General features: G+C 40.2%; 2 protein-coding genes across 3 annotated transcripts in view; one reads left to right on the forward strand and one right to left on the reverse strand.

Annotated features, from left to right (window-relative positions):
* The first annotated feature begins 767 nt into the window (after positions 1–767).
* Positions 768–26,216, forward strand: part of MOB3B (MOB kinase activator 3B) — an 80,525-nt gene continuing 55,076 nt past the window's right edge. For both annotated transcript variants that reach the window (XM_079330899.1, XM_079330901.1), the window contains exons 1-2: positions 768–897; positions 11,507–11,651. The gene's annotated coding sequence lies outside the window, so the exon portion shown is untranslated. The remainder of the gene's footprint in view (positions 898–11,506; positions 11,652–26,216) is intronic.
* Positions 5,922–9,148, reverse strand: IFNK (interferon kappa; the record flags this gene model as incomplete). The annotated part of the gene is made up of 3 exons (XM_079330808.1): positions 5,922–5,933; positions 6,771–7,441; positions 9,015–9,148. 2 exons carry the CDS (start codon positions 9,146–9,148, stop codon positions 6,775–6,777), a joined length of 801 nt encoding a protein of 266 aa, XP_079186934.1. The 3' UTR covers positions 5,922–5,933; positions 6,771–6,774.

Below are 26,216 nucleotides of genomic sequence, written 5' to 3' on the forward strand. Positions count from 1 at the left end.
CAGTGTGGGCTGGAGATGGTCAGTGTGGTACGGGGATGGTCAGTATGAGCTGGGGATGGTCAGTGTGGGCTGGCGATGGGGATGGTCAGTGTGGTGCGGGGATGGTCAGTGTGGTGCGGGGATGGTCAGTGTGGGCTGGCGATGGGGATGGTCAGTGTGGTAGGTGGATGGTCAGTGTGGTGCGGGGATGTGACACCCATGCACAGGCAGGGGCACAACCCCCGACAGGGGGCGCCCTCGGCCGCGGCAGGGCCACGCGGGCGCCCGGGGGCGGCTCGGGTGGCACCCGGGAGCGACGGGCACCGAGCCGAGCCGAGCCGAGCCGAGCCGCGCCGAGCCGAGCCGAGCCGAGCCGAGCCGCGCCGAGCCGAGCCGAGCCGAGCCGAGCCGCGCCGCGCCGAGCCGAGCCGAGCCGAGCCGAGCCGAGCCGAGCCGAGCCGAAGCCAAGCTAGGCAGTCGAGTTCTTTTCCCGGCCCTCAGGCGAGGAAGGCACCTGGAGGTGCGGCGGGGCGCCCAGAGGGGCGGGAGGTAAGGCAGGGGCGGCTGTGAAGGGTCAGGGCGGCGCACGCGAGATGGGATGGATGGGTCCCGCCGCCCACAAACTTCCCGCCGTCAGCTGGACGCGTTCGCGCCACAGCAGCCGCTCACCCGCCCCACTCGGTCCAAGCGGAGGCGACAGCCCTGCCCCTGGCCCGAGCCCGCGGGGACTGCCGTGCCGGGGCCTGGCCGGTGCCCGCCCCGCGGGGAGGGGCTCCTGCTCCGCGGCAGCCGGGCGGGGACGGAGCTGCCGCTGCTCCCGGCCGGAACGACAGGTGGTGGGCGCTGCCGGGGACGGGACGGTGCTGGCGGGCGCGCTTCGCTCCGAGCAGCAGCGGCTGGGCTGCAGCCCGCGCTAAGGTGCGCTTTACCAAGTACTTCTCTTTCTCTTTTTTTTTTTTTTTTTTTTTTTGGTTTGTTGGTTTCCCTTTTCCCCATCCCGTCTCTCAGAGGTAGGTCGCTGCGTGCTTCCTCCAGAGCTGCGGGAGCCGGCTCGGGTCTGCCGGGAGCCGTGGGCTCCCTGGCCTGTGGCGCTCGGCGGGTGCCCGGGCCGGGCCGGTGCCGGGCTCTCTCTGCGCCGCTGCCAGGGGGCGAGGAACGGCGCTGGTCCTGTTGTGACCGTGCTGAGCACAGCGATGGGAGACTCAGCCGGGAGCTTGTCGTCTTCCGTGGTAAACGCTGAGACACAACCTCTTAAAAAATGGCAGTTTTTCTGCACTTTCTTTAATGTTGTGGGCGAAGTTAGTGTCTCAAGAAACGTGCCGTGGAGCTGCTCTGCCAGATCTGTTAACTGTGGAGACACAGGCTCAGGGTGCTGGATTTTGCTCTTAGTTTGCAAGGTTGCTCAAGGATAAATGGTTTGTGTTTAGCTCCTTGCTCCCTAGTGGAGCAGAGCGTTTGAAATCCTTGCAATCCCAGTGTGACAAGCTGACAGCCAGCCTCTCAGAGGCTGACCCAGCGCTTGTGATGGGGACAGGAGTTGCTGCCGGTGCAAGGACTCGCACGCCCTAGAGGTACCTGCTGTTGGCTTAAAAGAGAACTGCAGTGCCAGCGCAGGCAGAGGCTCCCGGAGTGTCCTGCTTGAAGCTGATTGACCCTGCAGGTCATCTGGCTTCTGGCAGGACTAATGCCAGCTGGCATTTGAAAATGTAGACGCCTTCTTGCTCCCATTTGATGGTCAAATCAGCATGTTCTGGGACTGGTTGTGAACAGTTTTCATAAATAAAATATTTTTGATTGAATTGCCGTATGATTGTCAAAAGGATAAATGTGTTTGAGGACCCTCCACCCTTGCTTAAATTTCAACAATTTCTTCAATAGGCATCAAGACTGCTTCTGCTCTCCAAGCCTTTTTGTTGTATTTTACATGAAGATATAATTTGTATTAAATGGGGGATACTTGTGAGACAATGTTATGGACATACCTAACTGGAGAATTTATGGGGTGGTTGCACTGCAGTAGGTAGAGGAATGCCTGTTTCCCTCTTTCTATAGCAAAGCATGTTATTAAAAATTTGTAAATTTCTGAGTGGACCAATAATTGTGACTGTTGTGCTTCCATGCTCCATGGGGCACAGAAAAGAGGATTACTTGAAAACAAAACAAAAAAACCCCAGCAAGTGAAAAAACCCAAACATAAAAAAACCAAAAAACAAACAAAAGAAAACCACAAGGAGGAAATGGGTGGTTATTAAACAGATAATATGCACATCTGAAAGAGGGTTGTAGGGTAAAAAAAAAAGGAGCACAAGGTAGGGTACAGTCAAGCAATACTGAATTCCAGAAAGTGCTAAAGAGAAAAGGAGGTGGGTGCAGAATGGCAGGATGTTTCTTGGCATCAAGCCTCTTGCAATGATGATTTTATGCAGTTTGCTGTTGTGTTGGTGTAGTAGCTGATGCTGCTTAGAATGCATTAGTGAGTGATGTGAGACTTGGGACTGGACCAGATAACTTCAGTTTCTTTGCTGGTGTTTCTCTCTTGAAAAATATTCTTTATTAACTGCCAGCAAAGTACTTGGCATTGTTAAGCCCCTGGGGAAGGTACTTCTGTTTTGGAACAGAGACTGAGAGAAGCAGAGAGGTCCTAGTCCTTGAGAAAAAGGAATAGAGTCATTTGGAATGGCAGCTGTTTAACAACATTGCAGGACAAACATGGTACTTGCCTTTGTTTAATATTTAGTCTTTTTCACTATTTAGGTAAACTTAGATTTCAGATGGAATTTTTGTAGACAAAACAATGTTAATTTCATTCTTCTGTTTTAAGGTATTATCTTTGGATTGGATGCTTCAGTAGCTTCGACAGATAAATGAGTGTCTTGTGAGCATCTTCTGAGCCACGGGCTTAGGCAAGAACTGTCCAGAAAAGATGGAGAGAGAAACCTAAGATAAGTAAGATATAACTGGAATTTCAAGCTAAGTACTGTAGAAGTAAATTTATTTCCAGAGAAACTACACTGTAATATTCCACTAAGGTGTTCTGGTGATGGGATATTTGCATATTAGTATGTTAAAGGAGAAATGCAAAGGAACTGCAGTTATGGCTGAAGATCAGTTATACATGAAGCAACTAAGAGGTTCTTTTACAGACATTTGGACCAGACAAGAAAAGCAGATGAGGTTCTGCTCACTGTTTTTGTTACCCAGTCTTGCTGCCACTCCCCTTTCTCTTTTGTGCTGGTTCTCATATGCAGTGGGTGTTCTTCTCTGATTTTTAAATCTATACTTTTTTTAAAAAGTATGGATTTTGTTTGGGTATTTTGGATAATTTCCTGTTGGTCTGATGGGCTCAGGAAACAGTTCAACAACTATTAAAGCAAGACAAGGATGTGAGATTGGAAAGAGGGAGAGGGAGGAAGAAAGGATGTAAAACTGGTCATTCTGTTTTGTGAACCATCATCATTGTTTGATTTACCCTGGAAATAAAAGGGAACTCAGCCTAATCAAGTAGCTTAATGGGAACACACTTTTCAAGAGCCTGGGGCTCTTTGGCCAAGAGTTTCTAAGAACTGTTTGATCTAGGAAATCTCTTGTCACTGCTTCTGCTGTTGAGGGCATTTGCTTACCTCACCAATACAGTAAAATTAAAAAAAAAAAAATATTTTGAAGATTCAACATGCCCTTATGCTGACAAAAGGTGTAGGTTTTTAATCTAGAAAGACTTTAGTAAATTATGTGGATAGTAGCATGCAGTATATTCAGTTGGTTGGTAGTAGATGACCACTTCTGCCTTACAAATAACCTTCTTTCCACTGTAGTGAATGTTAGTTTTGTATGTTGTATTTTTGTTTTTGTAATTTAGCATTTACTACTATTCAGATATAGAAAAAAATAAAAATATGTCACTCTAAAGTTTTAAAGCAAATTCTAGGAGATAGAAAAGTGCAGTTTCTGAATCAGTAACTAGAGAGGGTGCTAAACAGGTGTTTAAGGCAGCTTCATGAGCCCTGATATCAGGCCTTCACTTGGGTGATTCTTCCAGTGTGCTAGAACTGGAAAAGTGTCACTGGGAGCTGGTTTCTTGCCCTTTTGTTGTTCATTCTTTATTTCAGTTCTTCATCTTCATCAAATTGCAGTTTATATTTTCCAGCTCACTACTGTCTATATGTCAAATTAATCCAGCCTTTCATTGATCAGTACAATATACTATAAATACAAGCAGCAGTCATTTCAGATGATGCTTCTCTGCAGAATATGAACTTTCACTTTTTCTTTTTTAACCAGGAAAAAAATCAAGAGGATCTTGAAATGTAGTTGTTTGGTTTTGTTTTTTTTTTTTCCTTAGAAGAAATTTTAAGTGGCTTTGGAATTGTTACTAATTCTATAAATCATAGAATATTATTTTCACTTTGTCCTATTGCACTATTTTTACTTTAGTGTATCCCACCCTCTCCTTTGTTCTTGTACCCACTGGCATGATATTAGAGTGCTTGATTAAGATATAGATTTAAGTGATGTCTATTCACACATATATCAAAGCAAATACTCTAAAAAAACCTGAGCAAACAGGAGTGGTTTTGTTTCTTTTGGTCTACAGTTACAGCAGTGTTAAAAAGTTACAAAAAGTATAATTGTAAGAGTTAAATGTAACAGCAGTAGTTAAGAATAGTTCATTTTCCTTACTCATGTAGAGACAAAAATGTCAAGACTTAGTTATTTAACTTCAAATAGTAGAAGACCATATTGGGTTTCAGAAAATGCAACTCTTTGCACAAGAGTAGAAAGTTGCATATTTTTTCCTCAAGAGGGTTAATACTGAATTCCAGGTATAGAAATGTGAAAATAATATTAGTTACAGTTATTTCTTTATTTCTTTTTTCTACTATAAGATACAGTTAAGTTCAACTTCTAAAAGCACAGATTTTTACATAGCCAGTTCTTAAACAGCTGTGTTCTCTATAAATGCTTAGCTGATATCAGTTAGGATACCCCAAATTATCATTACTACAACCTTACATTGTCTTGCCTGATACATTAATTCCCCTCAGCAACCACACAATAAAAGCAGCAAATTTAAAAAAAAAAAAAAAAAAAAAAAAAAGCCAACCAGAATTTAGTGTACTTGAATGTATTTTACAGACATCAAACATCACTTCAGTGTCAACATGGCTGCAAAGTGTTTAAATTAATAAAGGAGAGACTGACTAATGAAGCTGGGAATGTTACATTATCTATATGCCAAACTCTTATGTTCCCTATACAACCAGTTAAGAACTGAGCTCTGCTGTTGGTGATTTAAAACAGGAGTACATTCAGGAGTCTGAAACCCATTCTTTCTCCCCTGTTTCTGTAAAGCAGGAGCATGTGAGAGGGGGGTGGCTGGGCCTGATCTCACTAGCCCAGTGTCTAATTTGGATGCCTAAAATTAAGTAGTTGTAAATACCTTATTGTTGCATTCCTGGAATAATGAATTGTACCAATCCATTACAATAGCTGCACGCAGAGTAAGCTGGGGTTTTTTTGTCTGTTTGTTTTTCCCCTAGAGTGGGGAGGGATTTTTAGATACACATTTTATTTGAATAAAGGAAAGGAATGCAACCCGAGTTACAGTCCAGCCCTCAAACTTCTTAGCAAAATGTTGAGATTCTGTCCTTAGATAATGGTAACAGTACATTAATTTTTTTGGTCAAAATAATCATATTTTATTCCCCAGTTCCAGAAGTCATGGACATGTTTTAACTCTTTTCTTCTTACGTTCAAATTTTACACATTCCAGTTATAATAAAAGTACATGAGAAGTGAGATACTCTGGAATGAAATGTATGAAATCTGAGGTGGAAAAAAACATGTCAGAAGTTGTTCAATTTTCTAATGTATAGGGAGATCACAGGGTATTTAAAATGTCTTGAATAACAGCTAAATTGATGAAGATGATAACTTGAAGTCTTGCTTGGTTCTGTCTGAATGAAGGAAAGAAAGAAACAAGAGAAACGGAAGAAATTTGTTAATATCTGTGTTCATACAGTAGTTATTTTCAGATTATTTTTGTCTGGTTATGAACTTGAAGCACATTGAATGCATACATATTTTACATAGTGTTGTGAATTGACATATCCTGAAAACCTATACTGTAGTTATTCAATATGCTGTTTAGAAAGTTATATATAAATCTGTGTGTGTGTATCTATCTATCTATCTAGATAGATAGATAGATATATCCATACACTATGGAGACAATTAAACTTGCAAAATAAAGATGAAAGCTTTAATTGACTTTTCTTTTTTTGGTTGGGAGGACTATTTGTCAATATTTTTTGAGTTTAAAAATGTCTTGGTCATATTAAATTCTCAACTGTTCTGTAATTTAAGATTTTCATCATTTCTAAGACTACTGGAAGGTTTGTCTTCCATATGCCTGTCTGTATCTTGTACTTTTTTCCCAAGTTAGTGAAGTAATGCAAAAATCTATGCATGCAGTAATTTATGCAAATTTTTCAGGTTCTAAAGCAACTGTTGTTTTATGTGGAAAGACCACAAAACCTTTTTATAAATAGTTTAATAGTGCAGAGACAATACAGGAGCAATATTCATTTGTATTTTTAAAGACCTTCTACAGAAGCACTAATATCAAGTGCCCTTTCATTTGTGTACTCTACATGTTTAACTTAGAGCACTGAATGCTTTTTGAAAACAAGCCCCAACTCTCAATTTGAAAATTATTAAAACGTGGAAATAAAAACTTATCAAGAAGGGGGAAAATATTGTATTATTTAAAAAAAATAAATAGAAGATTTTACCTCTTTATGTAGTTTTTTTTTTCAAAAGACTGTCCAAAATTATATTACTTGTTCTCAATTCCATTTGAACTGCTTCCCAGGAGCAATGGCTGTATTGCTTATCTTTTAGGAAATTGGTGATTCTTTGAAAGTAATTTTTTATGCTGTATGTTGAGCTTTTTAGGATCCATGTTTGAAAACTGCTTGCTTTTGGTTGTTCTTCTGACAAACATGTCTCCAGTTCTTCAATCTGATGATGAATTCCATTTTGGAAGTTCTCAATTTTGCTTGTATTCCAAACATCAACAGGCAGGTTTTTGCTAAATAGTTGGAAGATCTGTTGAAGGAACTCATAGGTGATCCTTTTGATGTTCTTCTGTGTGACCTTGGTAATCTCCATGGGGAATCTGAAATCAGTTATTTCGCTGAGACATTGCTGAGGAAAATAACCACCCATTTTCCACAGAAAGTTCATGATATGGTAGTTCACTTTGTTTCCTTGGAAAAGACAAACTGAACGTGAGATTTTGATATACAATGCCAGTATAATGCTAATTTGCAGTAAATTTCTCTGAACCATGATGGTCGTGGTGATGAAGCAGTCAGCGCAATTTCCTTTTCCTTTCTGCAGATCGGCAAGCTTGCAGTTCCTTGGTTGTCTTGTCTTGCTCACTTGCTTTCCTTTCACATCTCTGAATTTATTTCATCTGGGTATTACTCACTGTGTGGGAGTTGCTCTTTCTAACAACTATGATCCTGCCAAAGTTTGCTGTTTATTTCAGTCTCACAAAGTTGCAAAGGTTTTGCTCATTTCTGCTTTGGCTGTATTTAATTGAAAAATTAGTAAATCAGCCAATCTGGTGATTCAGAGGATATTGACAGGTTAGCAAGTTAGAATGTGGTAAGAGCATGTCATCTTCTTTCATTCTTACTGAAACAGGCAGTCCTGCTTGAGAAATTTTACTTTTATGCTTAAGTTGGCAAAGACAGTGAAAAATAATCACATCCCTGGCTAACAGATATGTGATCAAAACAAGATGTAATTTTATTAATTTACGAAAAAATGTCTTTTTAGTAGGAAAAATTGTTTTGTTTGGGCAACAGCTTCAGTTTTATTAGCAAAATAACCTTGTTGTTGACAAAAGCATTGACTAACTAGGGGCACATGTTGCCCCTAAGACTATATTGGCCAAAAAAAAGTATATACAACTCTTAAGATGGGTGCCTTTTTCTCCAAAACCTCTGATAGTTTACTCTTTGGAGAAGCTTTGTTCTATTCTACCGCTTGATGAATCAGCCTCAGTTTTTAGATTTTGCATTTAAAAAAAGAGAAAAAAAAAAAAAAAAAAGAAAAGAGGAATTCCTTCCATTTCAGAAGAAATAAAACTCTTGTTCTGAAGCATCCTCCTTTTGTCCTGAAGTGGGTTCTTTCATCTGTTGTGTGAGAGTGTCGGGCTCTGCTCATCCACTGAAATGCAAAAGAAATCATATTTTAAATCTGAACCAGTCAAATAAGTATTTGTCCACAGTTATTTGGTTTATTGCTCTTAAATCCTTCTCCTTCTGACTCTTGTTCCTTTGAGGTCTGGGTCATTAGTAAACAGATTTGAGCCTTCTGTGCCTTTTCTTGTGAGATATATAGAGCTTTCTGACTCAAGCGTTTAACTTGCATAATAAATCTCATCCTACAAAGGGCAGGAACATTCTGGCATATAGAAACTCATGAGTCAGTACCTCCAATTGGCCACTCTAAGTTGCATCAGTGCTGTAACTTTACTTAGTTGTTACAGATAGTTTTCCTATCTGTAATGTATAAAAAATATATTAATATAAAAAATACTGAATATATAAAGAATTTATTGCTTCTCTGATTTTACTGGAACTAGAAGGTCTCCTGGGGATTTCTTGATATTTTCCCCTGGTACCCTCACTCATTGTAAAAAATTCTCCAGCATCATAATATTTCCTTCTTTTCAATGACCCTTACTGCCCCTACTGCCTTCAGGCCAAAAGTGGAATTCTGCAGGGAATGTAGGGGTGTTTCAGGCCTCAGGTCCTCTGCTTGTTTCTCTCACCTTTGTAATGCCAGTCTCTTTCCACAGTAACATGGTCATCAATCTAGCCTAAGTATGCCCCCAGTTAGGGTAACCTAAAATTAACAGTTTCCAAAAGATGATATATTCCTTCTAGATTCTCTCAATACAAATGAACAGATCACTTCCAATTTAAAAAATATGGAATATGAAAAAAGGACCTCTATAAAACCTGGCAGGTCCTTTTACTTGTTTTTTAAATGCCTGTTTTACTGGTTGATTATTTCCCTGAGTCTGGCCAGCAACAGGACTAAAATTCTTACTTCCCATATGCTCTTTATTTTGATCCATATTCTCTTCATCCATCCCCTCTCCTATGTTAGATGATGTCAAAAGACCATATAACACAAATCTTCTGCCTTATCCCCTCTGCAACACATGATCTTTGCCTTTTTCTCTTTCTCCTTAGTGCATGACATCAGCATATCTCCTCCCAACATACACTTTTTCTGAATACCTGGGTCTCTCTCCAATATCATAGAAGCATCAACATGAACCAAAACTGATCCCATTTACCAAGTCAGCAACAAAACACCAACTCCAAAATAAAACCACAAAAATCCATTTTCCCCATTCTTCAATTTATAAGGTGCCCACCACTGCTTACAATATGTATGCATTTTATCTTTAGTCATTGGATCTTCCCTAGCTTACTCCAGCTTTTCAAAATAAAACCCCAAGAGCTATAGGGTATAATTGCGGGCTAGTTTGCCAATACTTAGTTGTCCAATTCCTTTATCCCTAGTTCCAGACCGCTTGCACAAACTATTTTTTACTCTCTGCTCCAACTCCTTGTTGTCAGAGAAAGGAAAAGCACTCTCTCCCATTACACAGTTCTGCATGTAACAATTTTAAAACCTAGGCATGCATTTATTTCCCGGTTCTGATCCCCTGTTCTTAGTTAAACATTGCTATGACCTTGTGTCAGAAAAGATAGGAGGATACCTCCCCTCTTTCATGCACTGATTTTGTTGTGTACGGTGACGGTCACTGTTCCAAAACCTCCTTACCCAATTTACACAGAGCTTGAAGTTTTCAACTACTAATCCCACTGGTCATCCCAGGACTGGTCACACTGATAAGTTACAACACAATGAAATTTGATACTCAGCAGTCCAGAAATCCACACCACTTTTGCCCTTGTTCAAATACCTCTGGAGTGTTGTACCTTTGAGTTGCTCACCAGCTTGATGCTGGAGAGGATTTGATGGAGTCTCTAATCAAACTGATCCAAATCCTATCTGATCTGATTCTCCTTTGCTGCCTTTGCTGATTTTCCTTAAACAGACAAGGTTAGGCTTTACAGCTCCCATTTGGGTCACCAAGATTGTTTCTTAAAATTAATTCTTTCACCTGTTAATGCAAGAGGCTGGTCCATGCACTGAGCTGAGATACTTGGATTTATTTACAGTTCTGCACAGAAGGGCATGCTAGGTGGCAAACCCACAAACCCAGCACACAGACTATCAAAACGTTTTACTATTTCTACATTTTAGCAAACAAAGAGATTAATGTTCATTTGTTAAAAGTTACATAAGTGTGATATTAATTAGTATTCTGACTTCTCTTGGTTAAATTTTTCCCTTGCTTCTTAGTCTGCTTGCTCAGTCTTTATCTTCTTACAGTTAGAGGGTTTCTTGAGTCTGCGGACATTGTTTTTCCTTGCCAGAGTTACCCTTTACCCAGTTGAAGTGTTGGCTTTTTCACTTCTTTATCTTGGGAATTCTGCCAAATGACCTTGTAGTCTATAAATTCTGCATTCTTTGTGTCTACTCTCAGTGGTGCATCCTTCTCCCCCTGCTCTGCTAACGTCCTGTTAGGTCTGTGATGACTGAAGCATGATAAGCCTTAAACCTTAACAAGACTGTTTGATGGGCAAGTAATTAATCTTTCTAATACCTGGACGTCACTCCTATGAAAACAAGGTCTCAAGGAGACTGAATTAATTTGTGTTGAGCAAAACGTCCTATCTTCAGGACTACTCCAGCTGGTGCAATGCTGAAATTTTTCTCCTAGGGTCTGGCTGATGTACTTCTCTGACTACCAGGTCTTTGGGCCAGGTTGTAGAACTGCAGATTGCCACCACTGGATGAATTGTGAATTTCTGAATCAATCTGAGCCTTTGATAATGACAGTTCTAAAAAAGTGACACATAAGCACTGTGGCTTGAAATTGAAATGCTTGGTTGATTTATGAATACTCATTAACAAAGTGCCATGTTTCTTGTGTATCACTGACTTCCTCTAGTGTGGTGCTAGCCTTTTGAATTAGGTCCTGTAATCACAATGTCGGAAGTCACTGGTGGTTGAAAAGCAAGACTGAGTTGAACATTAAGATAAGCAAAAATTACTAAGTATTTAGCAGGAAGATTTGCTTCTGTTGTTGTGGGAATCTGTATGAATTGCCAATTATAAAAGTGTGAACCAAAGTAATTTTACCTTTATGTTATACAGTCTACATAATTACAGGAATATTTGAAAAAGAACATGGAAAATGTATAAGCTTGGAAATATTTGATGTCCTGATTTTGTCTGGGATGGGGTTAGTTTTTTCCCAATTGCATACTGTGTTTTAGATTCAGCAGGAGGGTAGTACTGATAAAACACTAATCACTTGTCTGTTGCCATCAGGACTGTTGTTTCCTGTGCTCTGTCAGTGAGCAAGTGCGCAAGAAGCTGGAAGGGAGCCCAGCCAGGACAGCTGACCTGAATTGGTCAAAGGTATCTTCCACACCTTAGAACATCATACCCAGTATATAAACTGAGGGAAGCTGTGCAGGAGCTGCAGATCTGCTGCTGGCCAGTGGGTGGTGAGCAACTGTATTGTGCATCACTTTCCTTTTCTGAGTTTTATTCCTCTTTATCAATTTTTGTGGTTGTTGTTGTTTATCATTGTCATGATGATACCACATTTTGTGTCACTTATTAAACTGTTTTTATTTAAACCTATATATTTTACTTTCAGATTTTCCTTCCCACTGGGGAAGGGGGAGGAGTGAGCAAGTGGCTGTGTGGTTCTTGGTTACCAGCTGGGGTTAAACCATGACAGATGCAAGCAGTGAAGGAATTTCACAATAACCTTGAGATAAGAAAGTATTTTGTTAAAGGAAAAGCCTCTTATAATCTGACAGAGTGGAAGAGTGCTATTGGTAAGCAGTTTCTTTAGCAAACCAGTGAATTACTTCAGTGGTATCCTAGTAATATAGGAACTCTCCCACAATTAGCCTTTTTTTGCTTCTGCTGATGCTAAGGCTGCAATTATATTGTAGTGTTGTCACAAATTATCTGAACTCAGAGGTCTTCAGAGAAGTTAGTTTATTAATTAAATTTGTGGTAGGGATGGATTTGTGTTTGAAAGACTGATTTGTGTTTGAAAGACTGGACAGAGAATCAGGAGGGATGTGGTAGATTTAGTGAGTTGATTTGCCCCAGATGTCATTTTAATTTTAATTTGGTGTACATGTGTATGGATCTTTTGCATTAAATGGAACATGGACTTAAATCAAGTAAACCAGTCCTTTCATCTGTTAACACAACATGAGAAACAGCTTAGTGCTGCATGACAAGGTGGATCTGCTTCACTGTTCAGTGGTTGTATTCTTTTTATCCACTGTCATCCCTCTTTTCCTTCCATTGTCATTTCATAGAAGACCCATGAAATATTTAATTGTTGTGAAAAAAAATTAAAATTTCAAGGGGAGATTAAGCAGTATGAAATGATTGTAAGTAATAAAGGAGAGAATATACTGTGTAAGAATCTTCAGGTCAGGGTTTGGGATCAGATACCTGTTGGCTTTGTGCAGCTTATCTAGGGACAAGTCAGGACATTTGCTTCTCAGAGTAGTTGAGTTGTGTCTACCTAATATTATGCATAACCTCCCTAATTTGAAGACATCTGAGGACCCACATAGAGATTATCATCTTCTAAATCAGAACTCTTCTTCCCTGAAAACAGAGATACACACATTCTACCTTGTAGTGCAAGCCATCTACCCTGTGACCAACCACCTCACACTGGCCCTTTCCTTATCTCTTCCTGTAAATTAGGAAATACTTTTCCTGTGGGAATAAGAAGAGTGACTTGAATAAGACAGAAGCTATGCATCTGTGCTTAGGTTTCAGTGCTTCAGGATTTTGCATTTCATTGTGTTTTTGCCTCCTAAACACTTCTCTGAAGTCTGATGGATGAACCAAGAGTTGCTGAAAGAACTGATTTTTTGTCTAGTGAGATAGAATAAAGTTGTTGGGTTTGGGTTTTTGGTTGCTTCCTTTTGTGGTTTGTTTTTCTCAACAATAACAACATAATAATAACTTTAAAAATCTCTCTGTCACAGATTTTGTATGTCTGTAACAAATGTGAGCATCAACATGTATTGTAGTTATGCTCACATAGCCTGTCATGTTTCAGTGAAGGTTAAAGAACTGAGGATCCCATTTTTTGCCAAAGCAGATGTTGATATGAATGTTTTATAGCTCAGGTGGGAGCTGAAAAGAAAACCCAGAGCATAAAGCTGAAGGTCTAGTAAAAAGGACTAAGAGTCAGCTGAATGGAACTGAGATCCCAGATCTGAATTCACCTAAATGAATTTGCCTAGGTTCAGAGTTTCTTTGTTTTCCTGTATTTTAACTACATCTTTCTTTACAAAGTAGATATAGCTAGTCCTACATGTCTTGGGAGTGTTACACAGTTTTACCCATGCTCTTTGTCAAGATTGTCTACAGAAACCATTTTGAACAATGCTGAAAAAAACAGAAAAAAAATAGGCTGAGGCCTGAAAACCAGTTTTGATTTTGGACAGCCCTAAATTCTGAGAGAGATGCTCCTTTAGCTCCCGTATTGTCTGTTTCCCTCAGCATTGCCCTCTTTTTCTTGCTTAAGAAGTAATAGTGATAAAAACTTGCCTGTGCTCCACAAGGTAGTGCAGAGAAACATTGGCAGGTGTGGAGGAGCCTTAGTAACCCTTTTTGCAGCTGCTCCCAGCCCCATCACTGGATCCCATCTCCTCAAACCCGGAGCAGCACAAGGGACAATGGCAGGCAGAGACACAATGTACAGATTTTGAGGAAGAACCCCTTCCAGCATTGTCCTAGGGCAGCCTCATCCCCATGGCATGAGAGAGAAATGCATCAACGTGAGTCAGTCCTGGAGCACCTCACAGACTTCCTGGTTTTGCTGCCCAGAGATGGATGATTACAGTACAGAGAGGAAGACTGTTTCAGGATTACAGAGGACTTATTATGGGATGCTCAGGGGAGAAACCAAAGGCAGGGAGAGAAATAGAACTGGATTGTTTGGGAAGGAAAAAGCATGTGAAAATAGAGGGATAAAAAGGACTGATCATGTTTAAATAGCAGCTGGTCAAAACACTTCTCTATTGTGACCTGAAGAGCATTATGCCCTCCCAATAAACTCAATTTCTAAGCATTTTTCTGGATGAGGGACTGTTTGACTTTCCAAAGGAATTTCCATCTGGCTCCATTGTCCGACTCTTTGGATTAGTTTTTTGTGACTAATGTTCTCATCTGTCTGCAATCAGTTGTCATAAACAGTTAGATTAATGTTATTGTTCAACTGTCTGTAAGAAGGACATCTTGGCAGCTAGTGAAAGAGTGAAGACACTACTCCACTAATAGGAGATAAAAAGTTCCTAATACTTTCTCACTTCAAGAGATAGTTCTGGTCTAGTTAAGTTGAGACGTCTGGTGGTTAACTAAGAAACCAAAATGCCAGACTAGATTTGCTTAGTTTTCCTGCTGAGCAGTGTTTTTGTTTCTGGGAAGAGTGCATCCATCATTTTAATTTTCCTCTGGAAAATCCTTAGGCCTGAATCACAGAATCCAATCAGTGTGATGGGGAAAGTCCACTGACTTGTTTTCCCCCAACTGCAGAGGAAGTGTTTCACACTGAATGTATTTTAACAGATCTTGATCAGCCAAATTACTCCTGGGAACAAGCCTCTATCAGGACATGAATGATCCCAAGCTTTGAGTGAAGTTTTATTGCACGCAGTCAAATTGATCTAATGGTTAACTCCTACCCAAAGAGCTGGTCCTTTTTCTCTCCTGTTTGGCCTTAATACTGTTTCAACTTGAAAAAATAGTGTGACTGGAAAGCTAATCACCTTTCCTTTCTCTAGGCAGGAATGATGGCAATGACAACAATTTCTTGCCTGTTTTTCTATGTTGAACTGGCTGATCAGAATAAAGCTCACAGGTGGCTCATGGGGATGACCAGACCAGAAGAACATGTCTGTTAGTATGGGTGCAGAATCTGTTTTTAAAAGAGAGGCTAGAAACCTGGAACTCTGAGTTGAGGAGCCTATGCTGTGTAGAAGGCAGTTTGAAGAACGCATGTGATCTTGTCTCATCCTGTCATTCTCAGAGGGAAGTGTTAGCTGTATTGCAAAGTGTCTCAGCTCTTCATCTCTAGCACTTGGATGTGAGACTGGCTACAGAATGTGGAGCAGAACAAAACCTTCTAAAATCAAACTAATAAACAGCTAAAAAGCATAACAATTTAACCTGAGACTCGTGGCTACTGTATGTGTACTACAGACCTCTTTCTTAAAGGCTTAAGGGCAGATACAAGTCAGTTTGTGTTGTATGTTAGCCTCTATGACTCTTACAGACTACAAATGTGCATCAATATTATTCCATTATATATTATTCCATATTAGCATCATAAACATAACTTTATTCCACAGTACATGTTTGCAGTGATTCTGTAAGGTACCTTTTATCATCTTCATAATAAAAATTATGGATAATTTGTGGTCACTCAGGTTGAGTGGATGGCAAATACTATTCTGATATGATGAGAAAATCTTTGTATTGCTGACAAATCTTTTTTTTATGTCAGCATGACAGTTCAGTTGTCTTAAAGAAATGTCTTAATGCAGAATGGCTGTAAGGAGACCATCAGCTAAATAGTGATACAGAACTGCACTGTCATAGTGAGGTGAATGTGCCACATGATATGTGCCAGGCATGTTTATAGATTTTAACATTTTATTTTATGAACTAATGAGGTTCCTGAGCTCTTTCACTTTATTCTCCCAACACCTTTTGCTTGTTTCCTTGTTATTCACCACACCTTTTCCTTGTGCCTTGTCAAAGAAGGTAGGGCAGAGGACATAGTGTAACAAATTTCCAGCCTTCTGTGGTGTTACAACAATGATGGATGAGAGAAAAGCAACAGACATTACCTCCCTGGACTTGTGCAGAGAAAAAGATCATCCTTTTCTCTAAATTGGAGAGGCTTGGATTTGACCCTGAGATTAGTTCAGTTGAGTAGAGCATGGTGCTAATAACTGCAAGGTCATGGTTCAGTCCCTGTGGGTCATTCACTTAAGACCTGGATTTGATGGGTCTTGTGGGTCTCTTCCATCTCAAAATATTCTGAGATTCTGTGATTTTGTGGGTGGACCACTTGGTGGATAAAAAATTGGCTGTATATAATAATAATATATGGCTGACTCTTAAAGACTTGTGGTCAACAACTTGTGGTCCAAGTGGAAAGTGATAAATGACATTCCTCAGAGGTTGGTATTGGGACAGCCACTTAATAATATTTTTGTTGGTTACTCAAGACAGTGGGATTGAGGGCACCCTCAGCATTTACTGACGAGCTGAGTGGTGCAGTCAACACACTGGAGGGAAGGGCTATCATCCAGAGGGGACTTGACAGAGAATTGGGGGGGACGACTGTCTGAACCTCGTGAAGTTCAAAAGGGACGAATGTAAGGTCCTGCACCTCGGTCAGGGCAGTTCCAAGCACAAATACAAGCTGGATGAAAAATGGATTGAGTTTCCCTAGAGAGAAGGACTAAAGGCTGTCTGTGCCTAAAAAACTCAACATGACCTGGCAGTGTGTGCCTACATCCCAGAAAACCAGATATGTCCTGTGCTGCATCCAGAGCAGCATACGGTGAAGGGTTTGATTCTTCCTCTCTGCTCTGTTCTGCTCTGGTGAGATCCCACCTGGAACACTGCATCCAGCTCTGGGGGCCTCAACACAAGAAAGATGTGGACCTGTTGGAGCAATTCAGAGGAAAGGTCACTAAGTCAATCACACAGCTGGAGCACCTTTCCTATGAAGACAGGCTGAGAGTTGGGGCTGTTCATTCTGGAGTGGAAGAGGCTCCAGGGAGACCTTATAACACCTTCTAGTACCTGGAGTACTTAAAAGAAGGCTGGAGAGGGGCTTTGCACAAAAGCCTGTGGTGATAGGACAAGGGGGAATACCCTGAAGCTAAACAAAGGCTGGTTTAAGCTAGATACTAGAAAAAAACCTCTTTACTGTGAAGGTAGAACAGATTGCCCAGAGACGCTGTGGACCTCTCCATCCTTAGAGGTGTTCATGACCAGGCTGGATGGGGCTTTATGATCTAGTGGAAGGTTTCCTCCCCATAGTAGGAGGATTGGAACTGACTGGTCTGTAAGGTCCATTCCATTCCAAGCTATTCTATGATTCCTTTGTTGGTCAGTGGGCTTGTTTTCAGCCTTAGTCAGCTGCTAATTTTATGTGCTCTGGAAGACTGAGTTTCCTTTGATGGGATTTTTTTGAGGGTTTTTTTGGGAGGCTCTTTCTAAGAAATCTAAGTAAAAAATGTGATAGAGAGATAATTAAATATTCTCTCTTTAAAGTTCTTAAAAGTTATAGCATGCATAGAGAACTAAGCAAGTCTAAGCAAGTCAAGTGTCAAGTGTCAAGTGTCAATTGTTGCTGTGGACTTTTGTGAAAAACTGTAAAATAAGGTGGGAACCAAGAATATTTACATCAGCTTGATTTGACAACAGGCATAATAACTGCCAAATTTCTCTTATTTGTTGGGGTTTTTAGTTGTTGTTTTGTTTGTTTGGGGCTTTTGTGTTTGTTTGTTTTTTCTTTCTTGTGTACACATCTCATTGTGTCATTTGCATCTGTGTCCTGCTCCTCCCTCAAATGTTAGTGTTTCAGATTAGCTTTGTTTCCCCTGGGGGACTGGTCATATATGAAGAGACATTACCAGCAATTCTAAAAGCCAGCCTTGCTATTGATCTTGGCTAAAGGATACTAAATGGTTGCAGTAACACTTCTCTCTGTGGTTAATCTATTACCCAGTAACAAAGTTGTTCTGAAGGCTTTCATAAACCTTGCCTGGAAAATGTGATCAGATAGGTCTCTGTAACAGGATGGATTCTAGGTTGGGAACAGCTCATGCAGCCCCATGAAAATATGACTGTATCTGTTTTCCTGTGTTCATGGAAGTGCCTACAGTACCATCCATTCTCACAGGATCACAGAATGGGTAAGGCTGGAAGGGACCACACTGGGTCCTACATCTGGTCCAACTTCCCCTTCACACTGTATCTGAAACAGTTCGAATTTCCTGTTGGAAGACCCTCAGTGAATCCAGTGATACTCAGTTCATTTGCTGTGTAGATTGTGACTCCAGTGTGAGAATCACTGGTACTGTCCTGTTTGTTACTTAGAATTTTGCAGAAGTCTGTCTGTGGAAAAGCTTGCACAGTACCTAGAACTTAGGTAGGTTCCTAAGCCCGTATTCTTTGCTAAGTAAAGACTAAAGTAAGACTAAGTAAGACTAAAGACTATAGTTGGACTATATGGGAGAATATCACTTTTGGAATTGGTGAATTGGCACGAGTGTTTTAATCCTGTGACATTAGTAACTGGTCATTGGTGCCCATGCTCATTTTGAAATTGCTTAGCCACACATGACAGGCAACTGAAGAGGATTGCACATGTCAGATCAATGTTTTGGGCATCTTCTGAACATAGGAACTTCTGATGCACTGAAGCCATGAACTCATTCACTGTAATGCTTATTTCAAAGTATTTGAAGGACAGCTTTAAAACCCTTGATGAATAAAGAATGTATGTGTAGATGTCAAGTTTGTGCTATCCATTTTTCTGGCATCCTGAAGTTCAGACATTTCATTTCCACTGTGAACTTATTAGATGCCAGGGACTCCATTATCCAGTGGAAATTGGGATATTTTTTGTTTCGTTGAGCATGTTCAAGCTGAGTTAAACAGAGGGGCCAAATCTGTTTAAAGAATGTGTTTGGAGTCTAGTTTTATGAACAGATGGCAACTCCAAATGAGGCAACTGTGCTTTCCTTCCTTGTTCTGCTATTGGCATGGTGTATGACCTTGGACAAATGACTTCCTCTCAATATTTCTTGCTTTCATCTGATGTTGCCAAAGCACTTGAGGAGAATATTTTTTACATGAGACAGTGGTTTTGATAAGAATTTTGTGGTTATATCTTGTAGCAAAGAGAGGAATCATTAGAAAACCTGATTTTTCACTATTAAAGTAGCTTTCATAATCTGATTTATTTTGTTTATTGTACTGATAAAGCTACCAAACACAACTTACTTACATTAATGACTTTTATACAATTATAAAGAAAGAAAATTTTTCTTAGACTGTATATCACATGCTCGAAAGTGTAATTTCTTCTACGTTTTTCTAGTGCTTTGCATTAGTAATGTACTGGTTTCTGCAGTGTCATCAAATGTGGCAGATTTCAAGGGTAGTGTGCTTCCATTGGGATGCATGGAATGAAAGAATACAGATGTGTAACATATAGTACATAAGATATTGCTGGCATTCCACTGTAATCCCTGAACAAAATCTTGATTTCACATTTTAAGAAATCTTGTCTTGCAACGAAAGTGCTAAGGCTGATAAGCCTTCTGCTGAAGGATTTTGTCCCCAGGAATGGAGGAAAATAATAGATAAGCTGCGAAAAAACAGAATCACAGGGTATCCTGAGTTGGAAGGAACCCACAAGGATTATCAAAGTTAACTCCATGGCTCTTATCTGTAGGGTACAGCACAGGGGGTATATGGTTTAACTCCCTTAGTGTTCTTCTTTAGTGTTTTTTACTTGCAAAATTATTTGAAAGTAAAGGGATTTTGCATTCTTTCCTGACTGCACACCTAAGCAGCTTCTCTGTCTTTTATGAGGAGTCTGAAGGGTGCAGAACTTCCATTCTTTTTGCTTCAAGCAATCTTGAGTTCTGGTGTGTGCTCCTTTACAAAATACAATCACCCAAATGCAATCCCCAGGTCACATTTTTTTAGGCAGAATTGCAAATTATTCATAATCAATCTCTTAGCAGTACAACTGGAGCACAAGTTGGGAGATGCCTGTGGAACCCAGCTCTCCCTCTCATCCAGTAGGTGTCCTGCAGAATCTCCAGAGACTGCAGAATCCACATGGCATGAGGCATCAGAGTCAGCTCTGTATCTGGTGATAACCTCAGTAACTGATTACCTCCTTCCAATGTACTATATTCTGCATCATACTGTAAATAGCATTTTAACAATGAATGAATAAATAAAGGCCTAAGAGAAAGCTGTGCATTACCAATACCGTTTCTGTTTTCCAAAGTCTGTGCTACTCATGTTCTTACATAGGAATGTAGTTAGGATTTAAAGACGGTGCCATGTGTTGGCCCTGGCCAGATGCCAGCTATACACCAAAGCTGCTCAATCACTCCCTTCAAAAGCTGGACAGAGGAGAGAAAATTCAGCCAAGGGTTCTTGAATTGAAATAGGACCAGGAAAGAGGTCACTCATCAAATAATGTCACGTGCAAAACAGGCTCAACTTATAGATATGTGTTGAATTTATTACTAACAAAACCAGAGTGGGATAATGAGAAGTAAAATGAGCCCTTAACAACATGTTCCATCCACCTTTCCCTCTTTTCCCTCTTTCCAGCTCTACCTCTCACCCCCATGGCACAGGGAGACAGGGTGGGGAGAAATGGTCAGTTCATCACCTGAGCCTTCTCCTGCTGCTCAGGGAGACAAGTCATTCCCCTGCTGCACCCTGGGCTCCACAGGAGACAGTTCTCCATGAACTTCTCTGATGCAGCTCCATCTCATGGGCATCAGTGCATCTCATGCAGCATCACCTGCTGCATCTGAATCCCTCCCACGGGCACCAGCCCCTCCCAAAACTGCTGTGGTGTGGGTCACTCTTCCACGGGGTGCAGCCTCCAAGGACAGGCTGCTCCAGCCTGGGAGCAGAGCCCCTCTCTCCACAGGTGTCCCACAGGGTCACAGCCTCCTCCAGGCACCCACCTGCTCCAGCATGGGACTCCTCCACGGGCTGTGGGTGGATCTCTGCATTCCCCATGGATCCCATGGGCTGTGGGTGGATCTCTGCATCCCCCATGGATCCCATGGGCTGTGGGTGGATCTCTGCATCCCCCATGGATCCCATGGGCTGTGGGTGGATCTCTGCATCCCCCATGGATCCCCATGGGCTGCAGGGACACAGCTGCTTCACCATGGGCTGCACCAAGGGCCACGGGGGAATCTTGGCTCCAGTGCCTGGAGCACCTCCTGCCCCTCCTTCTCCACTGACCTTGGTGTCTGCAGCATTGTCTCTCTCATGTTCTCAGTCTTCTCTTCTCTGGTCACAATTACAAGTCGTTTACAGCCCTTACAGGCCCTGCACAAACCCTTTTTGGTTTTTTTTCTTCCTAAATATGTTAACACACAGCATTTCTAATTGGTCCAGCCTTGGCCAGAGGCACATCTGTCTTTGAAGCCACCAGGAAACTGGCTCTCTAAGACATGGAAGAAGTGCCCAGCATCTCCTCACAAAAGCCATCCTAGAATCCTTCCCTTTCCTTCCTCCCTTCCCCTGCCATTTCCAAAACCAGGCCATGGAAATCCAATATAGATGGTTATAATTCAATGTCTTCTAAGAAAAAGTAAGGTAGGTATAAGAAGTTTCTTTACACCACAGTAGAAAGCTCCACACCATAATAGGGAGTATATATGATTTATTAGATAAAGAATTTAGCTTTGAGAGTCTGAATTCAACTGGTTAGAATTTAGTGCCTAGTGTCTCATAGCAGCATATTCAATACAGTGAAAATAAGATGATTGATAGGAGCCTGTAATGGCGCAAGTGCAGACCACATAAGATAATTTCAGGCTGCTAATTGCCTTGGTTCTGTAATCCCCTTATTTTACCACTATGCAATGCTTTATTCAACAAGAAATAAATATGTACTTTGCTATGAAAATAACCCACATAGCTTGCATAAAAGCTTTAGTTTTTGCTATGTTCAAGTCATGGCAGTGGCAGCTGCACTTGGTCATGCTGGACTACAGTATTTGTGTCAGAGCCACCAATGCTTTACATTAGCATTGATTAGCTGGAACATACTGCTGGACTAGTGTGCTCCAAAGGGCCAGAAGGCTTCCCCAGTTTTCATTATTTGAGGAGCAAAATGGAGTGACACATTGAGAAATGGGCTGGACTGAGCTGTACCCAGAAAGCCAATCCATTTTTGTGTCCTAGGGGTGCAGTAATGAAGCATCAATGCTGGCTGGGTCACTTGACTTGGGTGATCAGGCTGTGTTCACTGTGGAATTGTCTACCTGGCTAGTAATATTGTCCCTTCAAATCATACAAGCAAAATTTTTTCAGTCCTATATCTTTTCTGAATTTCGTCCATTTTAGACCACTTCAGTCCAGAAGCATAATTGTCTTACTTTCTGTTCTTCATGAAGGTTTCCTGCTGAATTAACATACTGATAGATAATTGAGAGTTTCTGGGGCTGATGTTAGGAGGTTGTTCATGCATTTATTTGTTGTAATTTGTGCGATTGTTTATTATCCTATTCAATTTGACAAATAGTCCAGAAAGAGCTGCTGAGTTGTTCTTTGTAATCGTTATATTTCTAAGGAAGGGCCATTAGCTGCTCATAATATGGACTTTTGTTGAGCAATGCAGTAAATTAAGCTGATGGATACTACATTGTTCTGTCGTTCATATTGTCCTTTCATTTGTAAATTGTGGGATTTAATTATGTCCTAATGATTGTTTTTATATAGATGCAGTAATACCATCAGGCATTTGTCCTACATTCACCACAAGCTCAGTTTTTGATTATCAAAGCTAATTTTCTTTTTCCACACGTCAGACTAGTTTTATTAGTTAAACTAGAGGAAGGTAGAAAGTACAAAGTGCAAAGGTCCGGTATACTTCATCTGATGAAAAGAATGTTTTTAAACATGTCTCAGACTCTTGAATTCCAAGATTTATTTCAAAAGCGCTTCATGGGAAGCCCACAAAAAAAATCAGATCCCCTAAAATACATTTTACCATGATTTTTCATATTGGAAGGTCATATCCTTGTTTGCCCTGCAGCCTAGTCTATTATCTCTTATGTTCAGTAGAAAGAAGATGGTAAAATTATAATTAGGGGATTGGTTTAGAATGTTATTATAAAAAGAAGCAATTGTGAGCAATTCTGAAATGCTAAATCTAGAACTATTTCTTAAAGCATCATAGTTAGGAAGTCCTTAACATCCATTACATCTCAGGACAGGTAATGACATGTAAAGTATTTCCAGAGTTATTTTTTTCCTTAAACAAAAGTAGGAAAAAAGGGACTGTTACTATTTACATTCCACAGAGTCATCAAGTTTTCCTCAGAAAAAAAATGTTCCACTGCTAGTAAATATTTTTTGCAGATCTGTAAATATGACAGAATGTGTTATGGGTATGATAGCAGAAAAGACTGATACACAGTCTGCAAAAACAAAAACAGAAGATTCTTTTGAAATTTATCAGGTGTGGGAACATGTTTACACAAAAAAGACATCTGCTTTCCTTTCAGGTGTTAACTAGGGCATAAGTTTTAGTCTTCATGAGACAGTTTTGTGTTATTCTGTGCTTCTCTTTACCTCTGTCTTGGGGATAAAAAGCTTACCTCAGTTCTTATTCCTATTAACCTTAGTTCCTTAAGCACTTATAACCTAAATAAGTTGTCTTTATACTCAGAGTTTATTCCTGAAGATCTCTGTGTGCATACTAGTGTTTCAACTCAAAAATAGACAGTAGGATAATAGTAGGGATCATTTTTAGTTGTCTGGAGTACTGGGGCCTGGGTTAGTAAGATGATTGCTTGCATTCCCCATAGATGTCTCCTTTCCTCACTCCATTTCATCATACCTTCACACATAAAAAGAAGTGCAGTTGAACCAATTCACTTGTTTGGCTTGCTGCCTGCACTTTGAAATATGTTCCATCAAAGTCTCATCTTTTAATGCTCCTGTGAACAGTAGTACAGCAGTGCACCATCTGCACCCTAGACTAATTCGTATTATAATGTTGTAGAAACCAAAATATTATGAAGTCTTAAGCGGACAAGAAGCATAAAGCTTGACATAAGGTTTCCTGCTTTTTTTCAGTAAAGCTGTTCTGTAACATCTGTCTGATGCTGGAATAAACCATGCAATTAATCTAACAGTTCTAATGACAAAGGGATGTGAGAGATCAGAAGCGAGCATATAAGGTTACCCCTTACCCTTTAGCAGCTGTATGTTGAAATCTCTTTTGTGAAAGGCACAGTTCAGGCATGGAGTATGCAGTTTCACAGTCTAGGTATGGTGTCTCTGCCATGGAGATGAAATATGAGTCAGTTTATCCGAAGACTGCTGTCAGTAGATACGTTTTATGTGTCCAACAGATGACATCTGTTCTGTGGAGTTTTTCAAGGTATTGTGTCACTTGGCTTTAGGGGTGTTGGATGGGTACCTGTGTCAAGGTTTCCTTTCTATTTCCATGGGTGGGTGTCCTGAAAAACTTTTTAAAATTACATCAAATTTATAAGCTTTGGATGAAATCTATAGAATTGAAAGGCACCTGTAGTATCTCTTTGGGATGGAACAGCTACATGGCTGCATCTGCATGAGTCTCTGTAGATGGAATCTGCTTCACTAGGTAATTCCAAGGTAATGATAGGGTTTGCATAGGGCCTACACATTTCCAGAAGCACCCTTACTTTACATTTTTATTGATTCACAAGAGTTATCAGTATCTTTATAAAGTAAATCCCTTCTAACCCATTAGATGGGTCTTCTGAAAATTACATTTGTTGAAATATAGATATCATTTTGCTGCTGTGAGCCTTATTTGTCTACTTCTGTTCAGTACAGTGATTGACATATATTTGAATCTGAGTGTGTTTTTGCATTGCAAGTTAAGTCTTTACTTTTCCATATTTAGGACATTGCAGTTTTGTTTGTTGTTTTGCCTCCTTTTTTGTTTCAATAAGTAGTGAAAAATACAGTGTCAGTATCCATATTAGTTATAAAATAAATAAGTTGGAGCAGAAATAAACAGAAGAATGATGATGCTTAGCAGAATTTGGAAAATTCTGATTTTCTGGCAATAGTAGATTTTCCATTGCAGTTATAACTGGTATATTCAATATCTGAAGCTTGTCCTGTATTTTATTTTGTTCCTTTATAGTGTTCTGTAAATTCACATATCACTTATATTTTTCATGCCAGTTTAAGAAGGTATATTAAAGAATGAATAACAGAATGAGTAGTGATTTTTACCTTGAATTCACATGTATGCCACAATAGCATGTCTCTGACCTAAATTGAGCTAATGTACTTTTATTTTAGAACAGGCAGGTGAAGAATTGCATGACAGGTTCTGATCTTACAGGCTGTCTAACTTGTATATTGTCCTGTTGTTAAAACAGGAAGTCCACAAGAAGAATTATCCTCTAATTGCATGTACTCCCACATACATGCAATGATTTAATAATTGAACCTGTCTGAACATGATTATGTAAAGGACAGCAAATGTAGGTGGTTTGCACTATCTTTGTATATATGCCTCATTCTTTTCCATAGTTGAACCTAGGGTTAGAAACTCAATAGAGACAAAGTGGGGTGTGGCCAACAGCCTTTGCTTCAGTGTCTGCCTGTCATTCTTCAGAACTGCCATTTAGCTGATGCTTAAACCAAAGCCTGATGCAGTTCTGGGTGAGTGAAGAAGAGAAGAAAGACACACAAAAAAAAAAAAGATGTTAAGGCATTGAAGAGGGTGTTTTGAAATGAAGAAAGGAGTAGAAGGTGTAGAAGTTCTTTGCAAAGAGCAATAGAGGAAAGCATTTCAGAATTTGCCCTGATCTTAGAGCATCAATGAGATGTGTATTTTCTGTGTGTGAAGCAGTGTGTCTATTCATTACCATCCAGTTGGCTGTAATCATGAAAACTGCAGATACCTCCCATGTTTTGCACCTTGGTACTTAAGTGTTATCAGTGGCTCCTAAAGAAATACCCATAGCTGAAATTTCCAGACTTGCTGACACCAGAGTGATGATCTTCAGGGCAGTGACAGTGGCTCAAAAAACTGAATGCTTATAAACTTGTTTTTGTGGCTTTTTATACTGGATTCTCACTCATTTTTTAAAAAAAATTTGGATTTCAGTCCCTATTGTATGGGATGGGGATTTACTCTTCTTATTTAGTCAGCTGGGTGGCATTCTTTTCAAAGAACAGGTGTATTATTATTTGGAAGTACTCTTGGGATA

This window comes from Erithacus rubecula, assembly GCF_903797595.1.
Source record: "Erithacus rubecula genome assembly, contig: SUPER_Z_unloc_1, whole genome shotgun sequence".
Taxonomy (NCBI): domain Eukaryota; kingdom Metazoa; phylum Chordata; class Aves; order Passeriformes; family Muscicapidae; genus Erithacus; species Erithacus rubecula.